The sequence below is a fragment of the Rana temporaria genome, chromosome 3, assembly GCF_905171775.1.
Source record: "Rana temporaria chromosome 3, aRanTem1.1, whole genome shotgun sequence".
NCBI classification, from domain to species: Eukaryota; Metazoa; Chordata; class Amphibia; order Anura; family Ranidae; genus Rana; species Rana temporaria.
The window spans coordinates 427,571,096-427,591,726 of record NC_053491.1 but is presented as its reverse complement, the minus strand read 5'-3'; the positions used below and the strand labels follow the sequence as shown (position 1 = coordinate 427,591,726).

The following is a 20,631-nucleotide window of genomic DNA, read 5'->3' as shown; positions in this document are numbered from 1 at the left end:
AGGCCGAGTCACCCTGCAGGGGGCGCACTGGCAGCTCATGCACAAGAGGACATCATGGACGCCCTCCTGGCAATTAAAAAAAATGTTTTAACCTTAGATTTATGCTCATTTTGTCTAGGGGAATCGGGTAGTTTTTTTAAAATCGAAGCGGTACTTACAGTTTTAGAGATGTATCTTCGCCGCCGCTTCCGGGTATGGTCTTCGGGACTGGGCGTTCCTACTTGATTGACAGGCTTCCGACGGTCGCATCTATCGCGTCACGAGTAGCCGAAAGAAGCCGAACGTCGGTGCGGCTCTATACGGCGCCTGCGCACCGACGTTCGGCTACGTTCGGAAAATCGTGACGTGATAGATGCGACCGTCGGAAGCCTGTCAATCAAGTAGGAACGCCTAGTCCCGCAGCCCATACCCGGGAGCGGCGGAGAAGATGCATCTCTAAAACGGTAAGTACGGCTTTGATTTTGAAAAAACTACCCGATTCCCCTTGACAAAATGAGCATCAATCTAAGGGTAAAAATTAACATTTCCGGGTGAACCTCCACTTTAAGGCCCTTGCTGTAGCCGTCTTTTGGCTATGGTGCGGGCAGGAAGTGGTTAAGCCATGAAAGTCAAGCCCAACATTTTTTTTAAAAATGTATGAAAAACGCAGTACAAAACGCATTCAATTGCGCAACAGGTGTGCGTTAAATGTATGTAAACATGCAGTCAAAAAGGCACATGTATATTTCTGGTATGAATGGACACTAAGGCGTCACTAGCAGGTGGGAAGACGCGATACATCTGGCGCGAGGCCTGGTGACCGAGGGATGCTAACTCACACATCATTTGAGAAAATAGAAAACTTTATTGTTCACACCTGTATGATAACCAAGCAGCTAGCCTTGTCAGACAAAAGTGGACAGCCATGGTAACCAGCACACCTATCAGCAGAGGTTTATATCATGTATCTCTGAATACACCACACACGATATGACTGAGTTCTTAACACTCTGGAGCGCCTAGGAGAACACATTCTCACATTCTCAACACGGCCATGCACCATAACTGTCTCCCCTCAGCCCACATTAAGCATGGCTGAAGAAGCTTTTAGGACGGCACAGCCTTCCCCCGACAGCCAATAGCGTACGCGTTTTCGGTTTATGCCTGCTACTGGTGACGAGCCTACCAATGAGCGTGAAGTGTGCCGCGCGCAGGCGCTGTGACTGGTTTGGAAGTTCCCTATCTTGGTTGTGGCCATGGATTACGGTAATGTCGGAATAGACGGGGATGGAAGCTCAAGGGGTGGTGACTGTCAGGGGTGCACGTGGAGCTGTGACTGGAGTGGGAGTGAAAATGCAGGAGCTGGTGTTGGAGAGGACAGTCTTCCTGTATCCTCAGTGCAGGGGGAGGGGGTTCAGTATCAGGAGAAGTGTATGGTTAACCATAAAAATGTGCTCCCTTCTAGTCCTCTCTAATTGTTTTATATAGTAATAAAATGAAGGAGCTTGTGTGTGCAGAACCGACCAGTCGATTGTCTGGTTTCCATAGAAACGCAAGCTTGGCGCCTGCAAGCTACAGTCCCATTGGCTGCAAGCCTAGGCTCACATGTGTGCATGCACATTCGCATGTCGCAGGTATAGCAGCCCATGCATATGACTCAGAGAAATGCGGGGAAAGCAGGCTCTGACCCTTCTTAAAAACGTGGCGCCATGCCGTTTTACGTGCGCATGTTCCAATGCGTGGAGGGGCCATTTGGAATGATGGCAGATCTGGGCGCCTGCTAAAGAGTAGTGCAAGTCAGGAACACACGTGCACTCATTCCCAAGCCAGCTTAACCACTTCAATACCGGGCATTTTCACCCCCTTCCTGCCCAGACCAGTTTTTAGAGCTGTCACACTTTGAATGACAATTGCGCGGTCGTTCGATGTGGCTCCCAAACAAAATTGAGGTCCTTTTTTTTCCCCCACAAACAGAGCTTTCTTTTGGTGGTATTTGATCACCTCTGGTTTTTATTTTTTTCGCTATAAACAAAAAGAGCAACAATTTTGAATAAAACACAATATTTTTCACTTTTTGATTTAACTAGTTAAGCCCAGAGCCTGTTTTTCAGATTCGGTGTTTACAATAAATTTCGCCCAATTTTTTTACATATTGTGAAAGATAATGTTACGCCGAGTAAAATGATACCCAACATGTCATGCTTAAAAATTGCGCCCGCTCGTGGCATGGCGTCAAACTTTTACCCTTAAAAATCTTGATAGGCGACGTTTAAAACATTCTATAGGTTGCATTTTTTGAGTTAGGCCCCTTTCACATTGAGGAGTTTTTCAGGCGGTACAGCGCTAAAAATAGCGCTGCTATCGCGCCTGAAAAACTCCTTCACTGCAGACTCAATGTGAAAGCCCGAGGGCTTTCACACTGAGGCGATGCGCTGGCGGGAGACAAAAAAATCTCCTGTCAGCAGCATCTTTGGAGCGGTGAGAGGAGCGGCATGTATACCGCTCCTTCACCGCTCCTTCCCATTGAAAACAATGGGAAACCGCGGCAATAACGCCCGCAATGTGCCTCTATAGAGGCGCATTGCTGGCGGTAGTAACTCTTTATCGGCCGCTAGCGGGGGTTAATACCGCACCGCTATCGGCTGATACCCGCGGCAATTCCGGCGGTATAGCGCCGCTATTTTTAGCGGCGTTATACCGCCACCGCAGCTCCCGCCCCAGTCTGAAAGGGGCCTTACAGAGGAGGTCTAGGGCTAGAATTTTTGCTCTCACTCTAACGATCGCGGCGATACCTCATTTGTGTGGTTTGAACACCGTTTTCATATGCGGGCGCTACTCGCGTATGCGTTCGCTTCTGCGCGTGAGCTCGTCGGGATGGGGCGCTTTAAAAAAAACATTTTTGTTTTCGTATTTATTTTACAATTTTTAACACTGAAATAAAAAAAATAAAAAAAATTATCACTTTTATTCCTATTACAAGCAATGTAAACATCCCTTGTAATAGAAAAAAGCATGACAGGTCCTCTTAAATATGAGATATGGGGTCAAAAAGACCTCAAATCTCATATTTAGGCTTAAATGCAAAAAATAAAATAAAAATTGAAACTGTCATTTTTTCAAATGACAAAAAAAAAAATGTTTCTTTAAGAGGCTGGGCGGGACTGACGTTTTGACGTCACTTCCGCCCAGCAGAGCTATGGGGACGGGTGAAGGACATTTTTCCCTCACTCGCATCCCCAGTCAGCAGCCGAGCGCACCCGATCGCCTCCGCCGCTACCGACGGCTACTGTAAGCGGCGGGAGGGGGGGGGGCCTCTCCTGCCACCGATAATGGCGATCTCGCGGCGAATCCGTCGTGGAGACCGCCGTTATCGTTGACAGGACCGCCCACTGAAGAGATGAATATCTTGGTTGTGGCAGCAGCTGCTGCCGTTACCGAGATATTCATCTTTAAAGTGCCGACGTATAACGACGGTGGGCGGTCGGTAACTAGTTAATAAATATCAATTTTTTTTTTACAAATAAAAGGTTTTTTTTTCCCCTCAGTTTAGGCAGATAGGTATTCTTCTACATATTTTTGGTAAAAAAAACGCAATAAGCGTATATTGATTGGTTTGTGTTTTTATTTTTTACTAGTAATGACAGCGATCTGCGATTTTTATTGTGACCGTGACATTGCGACGGACATATCGGACACTTTTGACACATTTTTGGGACCATTCACATTTATACAGCGATTAGTACTCTAAAACTGCACAAAAATAATAATTATACTTCCCTACTCTGTGCAGTCCATTTTGCACAGTGTGGCCCCGATCCTTGTCTTCTGGGGTCCCCCTGTAGCTCTCGCGGCTCCTCCTTGCATCAGTTAACCACTTGACCACTGGGCACGAAAACCCCCTTAATCACCAGACCAATTTTCAGCTTTCGGTGCTCTCACAATTTGAATGACAATTACTCAGTCATACAACATTGTACCCATCTGAAATTTTTGTCCTTTTTTTCCCACAAATAGAGCTTTCTTTTGGTGGTATTTGATCACCTCTGCGGTTTTTATTTTTTGCGCTATAAAAGAAAAAAGACTGAAAATTCTGTAAAAAAAAAAAAAAAATCTAGTTTCTGTCATATTAGCAGGTTATTTCTCACACACAGCATATGCATACTACAAATTACACCCCAAAACACATTCTGCTATTCCTCCCGAGTATAGCGATACCACATGTGTGCGACTTTTACACAGCGTGGCCACATAGAGAGGCCCAACATGCAGGGAGCACCATCAGGCGTTCTGGAGCACCCAGGCCAATTCTGACATTTCTCTCCTACATGTAAAAATCATCATTTATTTGCTAAAAAAATTACATAGAAACCCAAAACATTATATATGCTTTTTTTTCAAAGACCCTAGAGAATACAATGGCGGTTGTTGCAACTTTTTATCTTGCACGGTATTTTCGCAGCAATTTTTTGAACGCGTGTTTTTAAAAAAAAAACAGTTTTGTGCTTAAAAAAAAAAAAAAACAGTAAAGTTAGCCCAATGTTTTTGCATAATATGAAAGATGAAGTTACGCCGAGTAAATAGATACCCAACATGTCACCCTTCAAAATTGCACACGCTCGTGAAATTGCGCCAAACGTTGCTACTTAAAAATCCCCATAGGCGACGTATTGCAAGGTATTGGAGTATTGAGGAGTATTGGGGGGGTATTGCAGAGTATGGGGGGGTATTGCAGAGTATGGGGGGGGTATTGCAGAGTATGGGGGGGGGTATTGCAGAGTATGGGGGGGGGTATTGCAGAGTATGGGGGGGGTATTGCAGAGTATGGGGGGGGTATTGCAGAGTATGGGGGGGGGGGTATTGCAGAGTATGGGGGGGTGGGTATTGCAGAGTATGGGGGGGTGGGTATTGCAGAGTATGGGGGGGTGGGTATTGCAGAGTATGGGGGGGTGGGTATTGCAGAGTATGGGGGGGTGGGTATTGCAGAGTATGGGGGGGTGGGGTATTGCAGAGTATGGGGTGGGGTATTGCAGAGTATGGGGTGGGGTATTGCAGAGTATGGGGTGGGGTATTGCAGAGTATTGCACTCATCATTATTTTTATTTTGCAGAGTATTGCGCAGGGATGGCTGGATCTGTGACTGCAATTGTCACAGATCCAGCCCACAGTGCGGCGGCTGCTGCTGCCGCCCGATCCCCCCCCCCCCTCCCTCTCCTCTCACACTGTACCGAACGGTACAGAGAGGAGAGGGAGGAACCGGCGTCATTACATGACGCCGGTTTGTTTACAAGTGATCGCGCCGTCATTGGACGGCGCGATCACGTGGTAAGGAGCCGCTTCCATTGGCTCCTTACCGCGATCCGTGTTGCTGCGGGTCCCGTGGACCCGCCGAGCGCCGGTGATCGCGTGTGCGCGCCCGCTCGGGCGCGCAATTGTGACTCTCTGGGAGGACGTATATTGACGCCCTCCTAGAGTTAGGTAACCGCCTTGTAGCCGTATTTCGGCTATAGGGCGGTTACCAAGTAGTTAACCCCCTGGGAGAAGCGCTCTTCCTAGGGGTTACAGTGCGGGCGTGCTCCCGAGTCCGTCGTTTGCGTCTATAGACACAGAATGCCCGGCTCAGCCCCGCGTCATTGGATTTGATTGACGGCAGCGGGAACCAATGGCTGTGCTGCTATAAATCTATCCAATCAAGAGCCGAGAAGCCCAGGCAGAGAGGAAGAGCGCGGCTCCGCCGAGGGAACGAACGGGCTCAGTTGAGTAACACGAGGGGGCTGGGGGATCCGGTCGCTGTCAGAAGTTAATACATAGGATGCATTAAGGTGAAAAAACACGAGGGTTTACAACCCCTTTAACCACTTAAGCCCCGGACCTTTAGGCAGCTAAATGCCCTGGCCAGGTTTTGCGATTCGGCACTGCGTCGTTTTAACAGACAATTGCGCGGTCGTGCGACGTGGCTCCCAAACAAAATTGGCGTCCTTTTTTCCCCACAAATAGAGCTTTCTTTTGGTGGTATTTGATCACCTCTGCGTTTTTTTTTTTTGCGCTATAAACAAAAATAGAGCGACAATTTTGAAAAAAATGCAATATTTTTTACTTTTTGCTATAATAAATATCCCCCAAAAACATATATAAAAAAAAATGTTTCCTCAGTTTAGGCCGATACGTATTCTTCTACCTGTTTTTGGTAAAAAAAATCGCAATAGGCGTTTATCGATTGGTTTGCGCAAAATTTATAGCGTTTACAAAATAGGGGATAGTTTTATTGCATTTTTATTATATATTTTTTTTTTTACTACTAATGGCGGCGATCAGCGTTTTTTTTCATGACTGCAACATTATGGCGGACACTTCGGACAATTTTGACACATTTTTGGGACAATTGTAATTTTCACAGCAAAAAATGCATTTAAATTGCATTGTTTATTGTGAAAATGACAGTTGCAGTTTGGGAGTTAACCACAGGGGGCGCTGTAGGAGTTAGTGTTCACTTAGTGTGTGTTTACAACTGTAGGGGGGTGTGGCTGTAGGACTGACGTCATCGATCGAGTCTCCCTATATAAGGGATCACTCGATCGATGCAGCGCCATTGTGAAGCACGGGGAAGCCTGGTTTACATACGGCTCTCCCCGTTCTTCAGCTCCGGGGAGCGATCGCGACGGAGCGGCTATAAACGAATAGCCGCGCCGTCGTCCCGGATCGCTCCCCATGGGAATCCGACCGCCGCATGTAGCGGGGGGGGTCACGATCGGACCCCCCACCCGCTAGAAGGCAAGGACGTACCTGTACGCCCATTTGCCTGTACATGCCATTCTGTGGACGTACATATACATGCGGCGGTCGGGAAGTGGTTAAGGACTCGTTCACACTAGTGTCTCTGAGTGATCTCCAGAAGGTATTTGACAAGCAGCGAGGAGGAACTGTATCGCCTGCTTGCCGCCTGTTTTTACCTCTTGGATTCCGCCTGGCTCCGGAGCGGCGGCCATCTTGGTACACCCGGCAGCGGCTGTCTCGTAGGAAGTGACGTTTCGGCGCCGCCATCTTGCTCCACCCCACACTCCTGCACAGTAATTATAGTGAAAAGGGGGCAAGCGGACATCTTGTTACACCCAACAGTTATTTTCAACACAAAACGGAGCTTATGTGGTTAAATACAGTATATTTAAATCTGACGGACTGTTTACATGTTAAATTTTAAATGCAGCAGCAAACCTGCTGACCTTACATGCTTGCTAATGTGACACAACACCTCTGATTTTCACATTTATGCTGCTTGCAGAACTTTTCTCAACGCCTCAGTGTGAAAGGGTAAAGCGTTTTTACAGCGCTTTTAATTCATTTCAATAGAGAGGGTTGTTTTTGGAGCGTTTTCTCTTCCGTTCATGGACGGACACAACAGCATTGACCTTAGGGTTATATACCTTTCCTTCTAGGAGAGACTAGGCAGAAAAAAACAGCACTTTAAGTGTTAAAACACTTCTCTCAGTACAGCACCTCCCAGGGGGCGTGTCCCCTGGATACATCCCACTCTCTGGAAGCATTCAGCCTCAATTTTAATCTGCCTAGCGTCAGGAGAGCTTGGGCTTTCTGGAGCCCATGTGCTCTGGAGATTTTTTTTGTTTTTTGTTCCTGCATTTTTGGATCCTGGAATCTACTATAAACTGCCGACTGGGTGACAGGCTGGATTTTAATCCTTGTAGTCCCCCCATGTTCGGCCATCGAGCATGTGCCGGTCTTTAGCTAGGCACGACATGGCCCGTTGCCCCAGGGGTGGCCGGTGAACTACATGTTCCAGGGCACACATATGACCGGTCTCTATGGCCGTGTCACGGTGTGCCGGGCCGACAGCCATGCCGTAAGCGGACGTTGGATCTGTCTGGAATGCCTCCAGCCGGTGGTCGCAGGACGGGTACGTTTTTTTCCCCCTGCCTTGGCAGGGTGGTTTTCGTCTGGAGCATTCCTGGGAGGTCGATTGAGGGTGCGCCCTGCTTTCCTCTCTCCCTTCCTCTCCCTCCTTCCCCGTTTCTGGGTGGCGGCCCGCTTGGGGGGCTCAGTCTGACCTGGGGGCTGTGGCTGCTGTGGGTGCTATTTTGGTGTTTTTTAGTGCTTTTGTGTATTGCCATGTGTGCGGGGGGGGGGGGGGGAGGGGTCCCGTGGGCCTAATAGGCTGCCGTGTTTCACTGGGGGTTCACTGTGCATGTTTTTTTTAAAAAAACTCAGTTTTGGCGCCATTTTGACGGTGACCGGCTGTGTTTTATGGCGCAGTTGTAATTACGGTGGCCATTTTCTCGAAGCCCGCAGGCTGTTTTTTTGTATGTCGGTGGCCATCTTGGTACAGCTCTTGGCCTCCAGTGACTAGAATAACGGCGCTGACGGCCTATGCACACTTTCCTGTGGGATGGCGCAGCACAGACAGCGTTTTTGGCTTCTCAGCAGCGGCAGTCTGGTCGGGCGGTGAGTCCTCGGCGGGGGGGGGGGGTTTCCCTGCTCTCTGTCACGGCCGGGAGGGTGTCCTGTGGTCCTGCCTGGCAGTACTAGGGTGGCAGTTACAGTGACTCTCACTGACATGCCGGAGTTAAAGGGTCACTAAAGGAAATTTTTTTTTTAGCTGAAATGACTGTTTACAGGGCATAGAGACATAATAGTTAACTGATTCCTTTTAAAAATGATTAAAAATAGATAAAAAAACAATCATATAATGTGCCTGCAGTGTAGTTTCGTTTTTGCTGTTGTTTGCTGGTTCTCTGATGTACAGAGAGCCACTAGAGGGCAGTCAGCCAATAGAGAGCAGTGATACTTTGTCTAAAACTCCTCAGCACCAATCCAGTTTCGTTTTACACACAGTAATCACACCTCCTTGATTAGTGACCACCGTGAGAAATCTCCCAGTACTGTGGTTATCAGGAAAAAGGCAACCAGGAAGTGTCCAGAACAGAGAGGATTTACAGCAACATCAAAGCAAAAACGAACAATAAGGACATGAAACCAGGACTGCAGCAAGGTAAAGGAAGCTATTTAGCTAAAAAAAAAAAATTCCTTTAGTGACCCTTTAACCCTTAGTGCCCCTGTTCCTGTGGCCTCCATGGATGCTGTGATAGCAGTCCCTGAGGCGTTTGTGGTCAGGATTGAAGTGGTGGGGGAAAAAGGGGGGTAACAAAGCGCCCTCCGCCTTATTCTGGGATATCTCTGACACGGAATCGGGCCTCGTCGTCCGGCTCTGGCTCCGTTATGTCAGATGCTGCAGGCCTAAGCCCACACGGACAGTGAGGATGACTCTGTTTCAGGGTCAGCGCATGATTATGCGTGGGTTGGGGCTCTTATAACTGCGGTGCGGGTTACTCAAGCACTTGAGGATTCGGCGGAGGCATCAGAGATGTCAGTCCCTTTTGGGTTCAGCAAGCCGCCCCGCACCGCAAAAAGTGTTTTCCTTGTGTTCCATATCTGGACTGTTATACAAGGAATGGGATCGGCCGCAGAAAGTTTTTGCAGTACCAAAATACTTTGCGGTCCGTTACCCTTTTGAGGAGGATTTCCTATAACAGTGGGTATTTCTTCCGTCAGTGGACCCCCCTGTGTCCAGGCTGGTGAAGCTTGTTTTGGAACAAGGCTGCCACGTTACCTGTGGAAGGGGCTCCCGCTTTTAAGGACCCCTCAGATAGGAGAGCTGTGGCCCGCTCCATATTCACAGTGGTGGGGTCGGTGGTGAGACCAGTTTTGGCCGGGGCTCTGGTGTCGCAGACACTTACCGCACAGGCTAAGTCCCTGGTGCGGGAGCTGGAGGCGCAGAATGCTTCTGAGACCTGCATTGACCTGGCCGACCAGTTGGTGCAAGGTCTACAATTTGTCTGTGAGTCGGCCCTGGGTACGCTCCCTCGCTCTCCAGGGCCTCCGCCTACGCGGTGGTACTACGCCGCCTTGCGTAGCTAAAGTGTTGGTCTGCGGACCAGTCCTCAAAAGAGTCCCTGGTGGTCTTAACCTTTAAGGGTAAACGCTTTTTGGGGTGTCCCTGGATGACATCATAAAAGATGCCACAGGCGGGTAGAGCACTCTGCTCCCGCAATCTGGGAAGGGTAAGGAGCCTCGCCGTGAGCAAGGGCCCTCTTTTACTACCCCCAAGTGTTTTTTTTCACCCGCCAAGTGCGTCAGGAAAACGTTTCCAGGGCGCTAAGGCGTACGCTGGAGGGCAAAAGCGCCCCTGGTACTGCAAGCCCAACAAGCCTGCCTCCGCACAGGGTCTGCCCCCGCCTGTATCTCGGGTGGGGGGCTGACTTCGCGGATCGGTGGAGGTCTCTTCTTTCTGACCATTGGGGTTGCGCAGTAGTTTCCTTGGGGTACAAGATAGTTTCTCTCTTACCCACCAAACTGATATTTTTCCTCCAACCTCCGGCTTCCTCCGGACAGGGGCTGTCCAGGATCTTCTGGTCAGGGGAGTGATTGTGCCGGTTCCCTCAACGGAACGGCTCAGTAATACCAGCGCTCCATCAGGGGGATTTCCTAGCATCCTTGGATTTCAAGGACGCGTTCCTGCATATCCCAATATGCGCGAAACACCAGAGGTTTCTGCGCTTTGCGGTCGGGGAGGACCACTTTTAATTTGTGGCCCTCCCGTTCGGCCTGGCCTCGGCACCACAGGTTTTCACCAAGGTGCTCGCCCCGATTCTGGCCCTGTTGTGGCAGCGCGGGATCGCTATCGTGGAATACCTGGACGACCTTCTTTTGAGAGCTTCCTCAAGCTCAGAATTAGAAGAGGACGTGTCTATCACCTGTCAGACCCTCCGAGAATTCAGTTGGCGGCTGGTTATCCAGACGTCAGTGCTGGTACCGTCTCAGCGGCTGGAATATCTGAGGTTGGCCTGGTTTCCTCAGAGGCGAGAGTTTTTCGCCCAACGGAAAAACTGCAGACTTGCGGTGCAGCGTTTGGCGACCCAGAAATAGGGCATCGCTTTGCTTTTGCATGAGAGTGCTGGGTCTGATGGTGGCCTCTTTCGAGGCAGTTCCGTATGCCCATTTCCACACTCGAGTGTTACAGAAAGAGATTCTGTCACGTTGGAACAAACTTCCTTAGTCTCTGGTTTACCAGATTCGGGTGAGTCGACTGGCCAAGTCCTCCCTAGTGTGGTGGCTGACATCTCCAGTTGTGTCTCTCCAAGTGGTCTCAGGGTCTGCAGGGCCGACCGGTCAGGATCCAGTCTGACAACGCCACGGCAGTGGCATACGTCAATCATCAGGGGGGCACACGAAGCTCGGCTGCAGCGACGGAAGTCGCGCACATCCTCCGGTGGGCTGAAAGCTATGTTCCAGCTCTGTCGGCGGTGTACATTCCGGGGGTGCTGAATTGGTAAGCCGACTATCTAAGTCGCCAAAGCTAGACCAAGGAGAATGGTCGCTACACCCGGAGGTGTTTCAGAGTCTGTGCCAGAAATGGGGCACTCCAGATGTGGACCTTTTGGCGTCCTGTCTCCATCGGAAGGTGTCACGATTCGTTACCAGGTCGAGGGACCCGTGGGCGGGCGCTGGTGGCGCCTTGGGGTCACTATCGCCTAATATACGTCTTACCTCCTCTTCAGCTTCTTCCTCGCCTGCTGCGCAGAGTGGAAGCCGAGGGGATACCAACAATCCTGATTGGCCGTGCCGTCCCTGGTACGCGGACCTGGTGCATCTTGTGGCAGACATTCCCTGGCGTCTACCCCTGAGAGAAGACCTTCTGTCGCAAGGTCCTATCTTTCACCCTGCTTTTCAGTCCCTGGCTTTGACGGCGTGGCTGTTGAGAGCCAGGTGTTGAAGGACCGAGGCCTGTCGGGCTCGGTGATTTCTACCATGCTACAGGCACGGAAGTCCACCTCACGAAAGATTTACCATCGTACGTGGAAGGCCTACATCTCTATGTGTGAAGAAGATGAAGTGGCACCCCCGTACATACGTGATGTCCCGGTTTCTGCTGTTTTTACAGCGTGGAGTGGATCAGGCTCTCGCCTTGAGTACGGTTAAGAGTCAGATCTCGGCTCTAGCTGTTTATTTTCAGCGACCCTTGGCGGCGCACTCCTTGGTGCGTATGTTTGTGCAGGGGGTCCGGCATGTGGCCCCTCCTGTGCGTCCTCCACTGCCTCCTTGGGACTTGAATTTAGTTCTTTCGGCGCTTCAAGAAGCTCCGTTTGAGGACATTCGGAATATCTCCTTGTTGACTCTGTCTCAAAAGGTGTATTTTTTGGTGGCAATTACTTCTAGTGGTGCAACGGATCGTGACCGATCAGGTCGACCTGTTTGGATTGGCACACAACGCCATCCGCGCAGCGCTGCCTCGGCCTAGCTCCGGAGCGGTCGGTCATCTTGGTACACCCGGCGGCGGCTGCTTAGGTGCGCGCTGACTTCATCACCCCTCCCTGCTAGTGGTTCTGAGAACATACACAGACGCCTGTGCTCAGTGCCGCCGCCAAAGCCAATACAGGTAGCACATAGGTTTTTGTAGCCTGTACCAGAATAAATCCAGACACCTGCACTGTTTCAGCTGAATTCAAGGTACAACATAACATCCATATGCAGAGATAAAAATGTCAGACTATTCAACGGCTACTTCAGTGAGGACACTCATGGCTGCAGGCCTTACTTGGGAGACTAGAAGATTCATAGAAAAGCTTGGGTAATTCCATAATGTGCTGCTGCTTTCTGGCTGCTGGGACTTGTAACTATATGTAACTTGTAGTTCTGCATAGTTTGTGCTGATTTCCAACCACCAAGACTTAAAGCACACTACCAATCAAAATGATACACAGGGAGACTACAGAGGGATATTATGTCAAAATACCGAAAAATTAAGCAAGATTACTACATGGATATTACAGCAGTGGGGGAAAAATGATCCGATCCGTGACTCCTGATCCGAGGATCGATCCAATCCGTTGCACCCCTAATTACTTCGGTCAGACGAGTATCTGAACTGGTGGCCTTGTCTTGCAAGGCTCCCTACTAGTCATCCATAGGGATAAGGTGGTGCTGCGGCCGCAGCCATTATTCCTTCCAAAGGTTGTTTCGGCTTTTCACATTAATGAGGACATTGTTCTTCCATCCTTATGTCCTCGGCCGAAAAACCCGAAGGAGGCCACTTTGCATTCCTTGGACGTGGTTCGGGCCCTACGGGTGTACTTGTCTGCTACGGCTCTGTTTCGGAAGTCGGACTCACTGTTCGTGTCGGTGACTGGTCCTAAAAATGGTCTGGCGGTCTTGTCGGTCACCATTTCTAGGTGGATCAGACAGGTTGTGCTCCAGGCCTATGCCCTAAAGGGGCGGGCGCCTCCCTTTCAGGTCACGGCGCATTCAACCAGGGCGATTGGTGCCTCTTGGGCTTTCCGTCATCAAGCGTCCGTCTTACAGGTATGTTACCAGGTATCTTACCTGGTCGTCAATCCACACCTTCTCAAAATTTTACAAGGTGGATGTGAGTGCATCTTCGGATGCCTCATTTGGCCGCAAGGTTTTACAGGCAGCAGTTTGAGGTTGGAGTTCCTCCGTTGAGGAACTCTGGTTTGTTTGGGGTGAAGCTTGGTTTGCTGTGTTTTTTCCCACCCCTCGAAATTTTTGACACTGCTTGGGGACATCCCTAAGGTCAATGCTGCTGTGTCCGTCCATGAACGGAAGAGAAAATAGGATTTTTGTATTCACAGTAAAATCCATTTCTAGGAGTTCATGGATGGACACAGTACCCACCCCTCCTTTGTTTGTACTGCTTGTCTACGAACTGAGGCTGGATGCTTCCAGAGAGTGGGATGTACCCGGGGGACACGCCCCCTGGGAGGTGCTGTACTGAGAGAAGTGTTTTAACACTTAAAGTGCTGTTTTTTTATGCCTAGTCTCTCCTAGAAGGAAAGGTATATAACCCTAAGGTCAATGCTGCTGTGTCCGTCCATGAACTCAGAGAAATGGATTTTACGGTGAGTACAAAAATCCTATTTTTATTCAGCGCCCAAAAGCTGCTCCAAAGATGCTGCTTGCAGGACTCAGTGTGAAAGGGTCCATTGAGATGCATGGAGAGCGTTTTATGAGCGTTTTAATAGTGCTATTTTTAACACTAAAAAGCTGTAAAACGTTTTAGTGTGAAAGGGGTCTTAGTTAAATGTGAAAATCAGAGCTGTTCTTTCACATTAGCAACCATGTAAGTTCAGCAGGTTTGCTGCGGCTTTTAAAATTTAACATGTAAACAGTCCGTCAGATTTATATACTGTATTTAACTGCTTGCCAACCAGCCGCCGGCTCCCCTGCGCGAGAGCTCGTAGCTATACGTCAGGTCTCGCGCAGGCCACTAGGGGTGCACGCCCCCCCCGTGGTGGCTCAACGCGATTGGCACTGCGCTGACAAGCCATTCACGTCTGCAGCTAGGGGTTCGGATCCCGGTCTCAGCTACATGTGAATTGAGTTTGGTGGTCTCAGCCCGGCTCCCGGTGGGTGTGCTATGCGAGGTAAGCCTGCGCTTAGTACGCCCACCCCCCTCCCACAAAAACCACCACACTTACGCACTCGAAATTGGGTTAACGTGCACGCACTTTGACCACGCGGTCTCTAAAAAGAGAGGCGAAGGACTAACGGGGCTGGTTGAGCGGGCTGGATCCTCTCACTCCCTTATAGGGAGTCCCTCTGCCCCGTTGGGCTTCAAAGCGGAGCAGGTAGGGCGGGCTGTGTGGGAGGACCCCCTCACACACCCACCATTGCCACCCGGGGCATGGAGAAAGGTGGCAGATTGCCTCTGGGGGAGGCCTGCCTACTCCCGGCTCCTCTCTCGAGTACACGCACAAAATACACTTTAAAAAAAAGGAAAAAAAATATATATAAATGGTCTACGATGTCAAAACACAATACACATTCATTTTGAACCCATCACTGTGTATTGGTCATTTTTGATTGTCTGGCTAGCCGAAGGTTCACACACAGAACAAATCAGGGGTGCACCCGGGCGGAGGACCCTTTCAGAAAAATGGTCAGGTTTTACAGATTGTCAATTGATAGTAAATCCGTTGATTGAAAATATAAATTTTTTACGTATTTTTCTTTTCATATTTCTAATAACAGGTTTTGGACCTTGGGGTCAGGGAGCAAATCATCAAGGAGGTAAGGACCATAGACCTTTTTGGATTCAAAGTTCCTGCCTAATTCTGCACCAGTTTTAGGAAATCTCCCGAATAGGCTAACATTGATGGGTGTTTAGCGGAAGAAAAAAAACTGCCTTTAAAAGCACAATTTTTAATGTACTGTGTGCATAAGGCCTAAGGCCTTATCTGTAACATCTTATCTGTAACATTTTAGAATTTGTGAATACAAAAAAGAAGAGAAAAAGGTAGGGGGAGATTTATTTTTCCCAGGACATAAAGGTGTTGGCATTGTCAGAAGTTGTAACCCTTCCTCATTCTACCAGAAGTGTTTTTGTTTTCCTTTTGGCAGTTCATTTTCTGTTATTCCATGATAGAAATTAAGGAGAAATCTCCCTCCAATAGAAACACCAGTGGCAATAAAAAATCTGAACGTGTGTGTGCCCGTCTCCTTAAGGCCCGGTTCACTCTAGTGCGAGGCCTGACATTGCATGTGATTCGCACCGCATTGCTGTTAAGATCAAATGCGATTTCAGCTGTATGGCCGAAATCGCATCACATTCGCACCAAAATGGTGCAGGACCCTTTTTTTGGGCCGTACTGGAATGGATCGCATGGGTGTTCACACTTACGCAAACCGATTCCTGCACCATTTCACAATTTGCACTGCGATCTGCTGACCAATCTTAGGGTGTCGTTAACTTTACATTGACACCCTCAGCAGTTTGCAGATCTCAGTGTGAACCACTGTGCGATGCGGGAACCCGCACTGGAGTCACAGGGTTCTTGCATTGCGCTAGTGTGAACCGGCTCTCAAAGCTGTTGTTGAATCGGGCATGGCATGGCAGGGGAAAAGCAGGGAGGGTGCAGGTCAGAACTTGTGGGAGCATAAGGATGTTCATAATGCTGCAAGGGTTAATCTAAAGAGAAGCATAGAAGAAGCAAAATTAGTTTGACATTAAAACTGAAGAATATTTCAATGAGAACAACAGGTGGGAGGGAGGAAGGGAATACAACATATTTCTAATTTTGGAGAGAAACATCAAACAGAAGTAAACTCCAGCACTACATGAATTGAGGAATTGACTAAGCACTTCAGATGCCTTGAAATGACATTAGGGCAGTGTAATGTGGGGCTTTTATCAGATCCTGGCAGTTTTAAACTTACTCTGCAGGAACACAAGGTGAGATGGGTATTCAAAACTGTAACTACAAAGAAATTGGCGGGTCCAGACGTAGTCCCAGGGAAGGTTGTCAAGACATGTGCAGAGCAATTGGCAGGGGTTTTCACTAAGATCTTCAATCTACTGCTATTACGGGTATCCCAATCCCCAAGAAGTTATAGACAGATGGGATGATAATTGCACTTGCTTTAGTTATTTATGAATTGCCTGGGGAGATTATTCTTAAAGGGTTTGTAAAGGAATTTTTTTTTATCTTAACCACTTAAGCCCCGGACCAAAATGCTGCCTAAAGACCCAAGAGGTTTTTACAGTTCGGGGACTGCGTCGCTTTAACAGACAATTGCGCGGTCGTGCGACGTGGCTCCCAAACAAAATTGGCGTCTTTTTTTCCCCACAAATAGAGCTTTCTTTTGGTGGTATTTGATCACCTCTGCGGTTTTTATTTTTTGCGCTATAAACAAAAATAGAGCAACAATTTTGAAAAAAATGCAATATTTTTTACTTTTTGCTATAATAAATATCCCCCAAAAACATAACATTTTTTTTTTCCTCAGTTTAGGCCGATACGTATTCTTCTACCTATTTTTGGTAAAAAAAATCGCAATAATCGTTTATCGGTTGGTTTGCGCAAAATTTATAGTGTTTACAAAAATAGAGCGACAATTTTTGAAAAAAATGCAATATTTTTTACTTTTTGCTATAATAAATATCCCCCAAAAACATATATAACATTTTTTTTTTTCCTCAGTTTAGGCCGATACGTATTCTTCTACCTATTTTTGGTAAAAAAAATCGCAATAATTGTTTATCGGTTGGTTTGCGCAAAATGTATAGTGTTTACAAAATAGGGGATAGTTTTTTTGCATTTTTTTTTTTTTTACTACTAATGGCGGCGATCAGCGATTTTTTTCATGACTGCGACATTATGGCGGACAATTTTGACACATTTTTGGGACAATTGTCATTTTCATTGGAAAAAATGCATTTAAATTGCATTCTTTATTGTGAAAATGACAGTTGCAGTTTGGGAGTTAACCACAGGGGGCGCTGTAACATTTAGGGATCACTGTGTATGTGTTTACTAGTGTAGGGGGGTGTGGCTGTAGGAATGACATCATCGATCGTGTCTTCCCTATAAAGGGGATGACGCGATCGATGCGCCGACACAGTGAAGCACGGGGAAGCCATGTTTACACACGGCTCTCCCCGTTCTTCAGCTCCGGGGAGCGATCGCGACGGAGCGGCTATAAACGAATAGCCGCGCCGTCGTCCCGGATCGCTCCTGAAGCCACGGGGACCGCCGCATGTACCGGGGGGGGGGTCCCGATCGGACCCCCGACCCACATCAAGCAGAGGACGTATATATACGTTGATGTGCCTGCCTGTGCCATTCTGCTGACGTATATATGTACATGAGGCGGTCCTTAAGTGGTTAATAGCTTCCTTTACCTCAATGCAGTGCTGTTTTCATGTCCTTATTGTTCGTTTTTGCTCTCAAGTTGCTGTAATTCTTCTCTGATCTCCACACTTCCTGGTTGTCTGTTTCCTGATAACCACAGTACTGGGAGCTTTCTCTCTGTGGTCACTAATCAAGGAGGTGTGATTACTGTGTGTCTAAAACCCCTCAGCACCAATCGGTTTCGTTTTCCAAACCATCACTGCCCTGTATTGGCTCTGTGGCTCTGTACATTACAGAAGCAGGAAACAACATGCAAAAACGAAACTAGAAACTGCAGGTACATTATATGATTGATTTTTATCTATTTTTAATCATTTTTAAAATGAATCAGTTAACTATTATGTCTGTAAACAGTCATTTCAGCAAAAAAAATGTTTTCCTTTACAACTCCTTTAAGTTTAGTTTACCAAGTAGTTTTTACCCCCATAAATTTGCCTTTAGAGCAAGTACAGAAGATGCCATTGACTTGGCACAGCATATGGTATTGAGTCGTGGAGTCCCCGGGACATTTTGTGAGAATGTTTGTTTATAGACCATCGATCCGCGTCTAGCACCATTTTGTTCGGTCTTATTGTGTGAGAAATTGCTGAAGTTAGGCCTGCCACTTTTCATCTGCCTTTGGATTGCCCCACTTGCCGACCGTAGGCAGTCATCCGACGTCCTCGGTTTGCAGTGGTTATACCGGGATGATGCCTGCAGCTACCTATCAAATTTTGCAGTTGGCTTTAATGCAGAAGTGTCAGAACTTTTGTGGGCAGCAGAATGTGGTTGCCCCTCTTGTCACCACTACCTTTCCCGGCAGTGCCGGCCCAAGACATTGTGCTGCCTGGGACCAAGAATGAAATGCTGCCCCCCCCCCCCCCCCAGAAAAAAAATCACGCCAACCAAAAGGCCCCCACATTCATTATTTTATATCATGATAACTAAAGGGGACCCGTCATGGCTCTATACATGTATAAAGGAGTATAAAGAGGACCTGTCATTGCTCTGTACATGTATAGGAGTATAAAGAGGACCTGTCATTGCTCTATACATGTATAGGAGTATAAAGAGGACCTGTCATGGCTATATACATGTATATAGAGTACCTGTCATTACTCTTTACATGTAAAGGAATATCAAGAGGACATGTCATGGCTCTATAAATGTATATAGGACTATAAAGAGTACTTGACATGGCTCTATACATGTATAAAGGAGTATAACAAGGGCCTGTCATTGCTCTATAGATGTATAAAGAGAACCTGTCATGGCTCTATACATGTATATAGAGGACCTGTCGAGACTCTTTACATGTAAAGGAATATAAAGAGGACCTGCCATGGCTCTATAAATGTATAAAGGAGTATAACGAGGGCCTGTCATGGCTCTATAGATGTATAAAGAGGGCCGGTCATGGCTGTATACATGCATATAGGCGTATAAAAGGACCTGCCATGGGCTCTATACATGTATCCAGGAGTATAAAGGGACCTGTGAATTGCCGGCGGCCACAATGTCTTTTGCGCAAACTAATCAATGTACGCTAATTGTGTTTTTTTTTTTGGTACCAAAAATATGTAGAAGAATACATATTGGCCTAAACTGAAGAAAATTGTTTATTTTTCTAAATTTTGGGGATATTTCTTATAGCAAATAGTTTTAAAAATATATATATTTATACAGGGCTGTGGAGTCGGAGTCGGGGGAAATTTTGGGTACCTGGAGTCGAAGTCGGCAAACAATGCACCGACGCCGACTCCTACTAAATTTAGATTGGAATAAAATAAAAAAAGCAAGTTTAAATGTCCCAATTCACAAACAGTTATAATTAATGACTTCTCTACTGTAAGAATAAAGACCAATGCATGCAGTGCCTCACGTAACCGCAAAACGAACACGTTAAGTGACCGTGAAGAAGCAAAAGGAAAGAGACGTCGCATAAGCGTTAGAGAACCAGTAAGTGTCCAAATAAAACAATTCCAACAGGAGTTTTATAAAGCACTAAAAGAAGTTGAAAAGTATGATCGCTCATCAAAACTTACTGTTGAAGAAGCCATCCTTGTTTATCCAGAGATCGTTAGTGATGTGGCCAGAATAGTTACTGCAATGCCACCCACCCAAGTCAGTGTCGAAAGATTATTTTCAGCCCTAAAAATAATAAAGTCTGACTTAAGAGCCTCTATGAAAGAGGATCTGGCAGAGGCAATTCTCTTCCTTAGAACTCTACATTGAATTGATTTGCATTTGCTAAGCCTATAACTACATTTCAAGATTAATATAAACCATTTCTAGGTTTTACAGATTTTGTTTTTGGTTCATTATAGATAAGCTTTGTTTTTGTTCTAAAACAACCAAATAATGTGGTTTGTATTTTTGAACTGGTAAAGATCCTGTTCCTGATGTTTATGCCTGCTGCTACTATCCAGCCACTTGATTGATTAATAAAAAAAATAAATAATAAAACTTTGTTTTCATTGTGTTTGTCTTTTGCTTAAACTGTGCAATACAGTAGACTGTTGGCTTCCCAGCCAGTAGTCCTGTGGTAGGTTGCGTTTCTTTCCCTCAAGGAATGTATAAAATACATTTGCATATTAATACAGAGGAGTCGGGGAGTCGGAAGTACATAAAACTGAGGAGTCGGAGTCGGAACATTTATCTACCGACTCCAGAGCCCTGTATTTATAGCACAAAAAATAAAAAACCTCAGAGGTGATCAAATATCACCAAAAGAAAGCTCTATTTGTGGGAAAAAAAGGACATCAATTTTATTTGGGTAGCAGAGCTGGCAGAACGGGCTGGCGGGCATCAGTATGCTGCCCCCCTAAAAGTGCTGCCTGGTACCCATGGTACCACCCGGTCCCATCATAGGGCCGGCCCTGTTTCCCGGGCTCTGCCATCCGATCGTGGAGCACTCTGACTGGAGGCGTTGCCTGCACAGAGCAGAGAGGCAGGACTT

At 47.3% G+C, this 20,631-nt stretch overlaps 1 protein-coding gene across 1 annotated transcript in view; it reads left to right on the top strand.

Annotated features, from left to right (window-relative positions):
* Nucleotides 1-1,152: 1,152 nt before the first annotated feature.
* LOC120933202 (A-kinase anchor protein 8-like) overlaps nucleotides 1,153-20,631 on the top strand; it is a 50,245-nt gene continuing 30,766 nt past the window's right edge. The window contains exons 1-2 of the mRNA XM_040346274.1: nucleotides 1,153-1,245; nucleotides 15,034-15,072. Coding sequence (XP_040202208.1) covers nucleotides 1,236-1,245; nucleotides 15,034-15,072 — 49 coding nt within the window. The 5' untranslated portion in view covers nucleotides 1,153-1,235. The remainder of the gene's footprint in view (nucleotides 1,246-15,033; nucleotides 15,073-20,631) is intronic.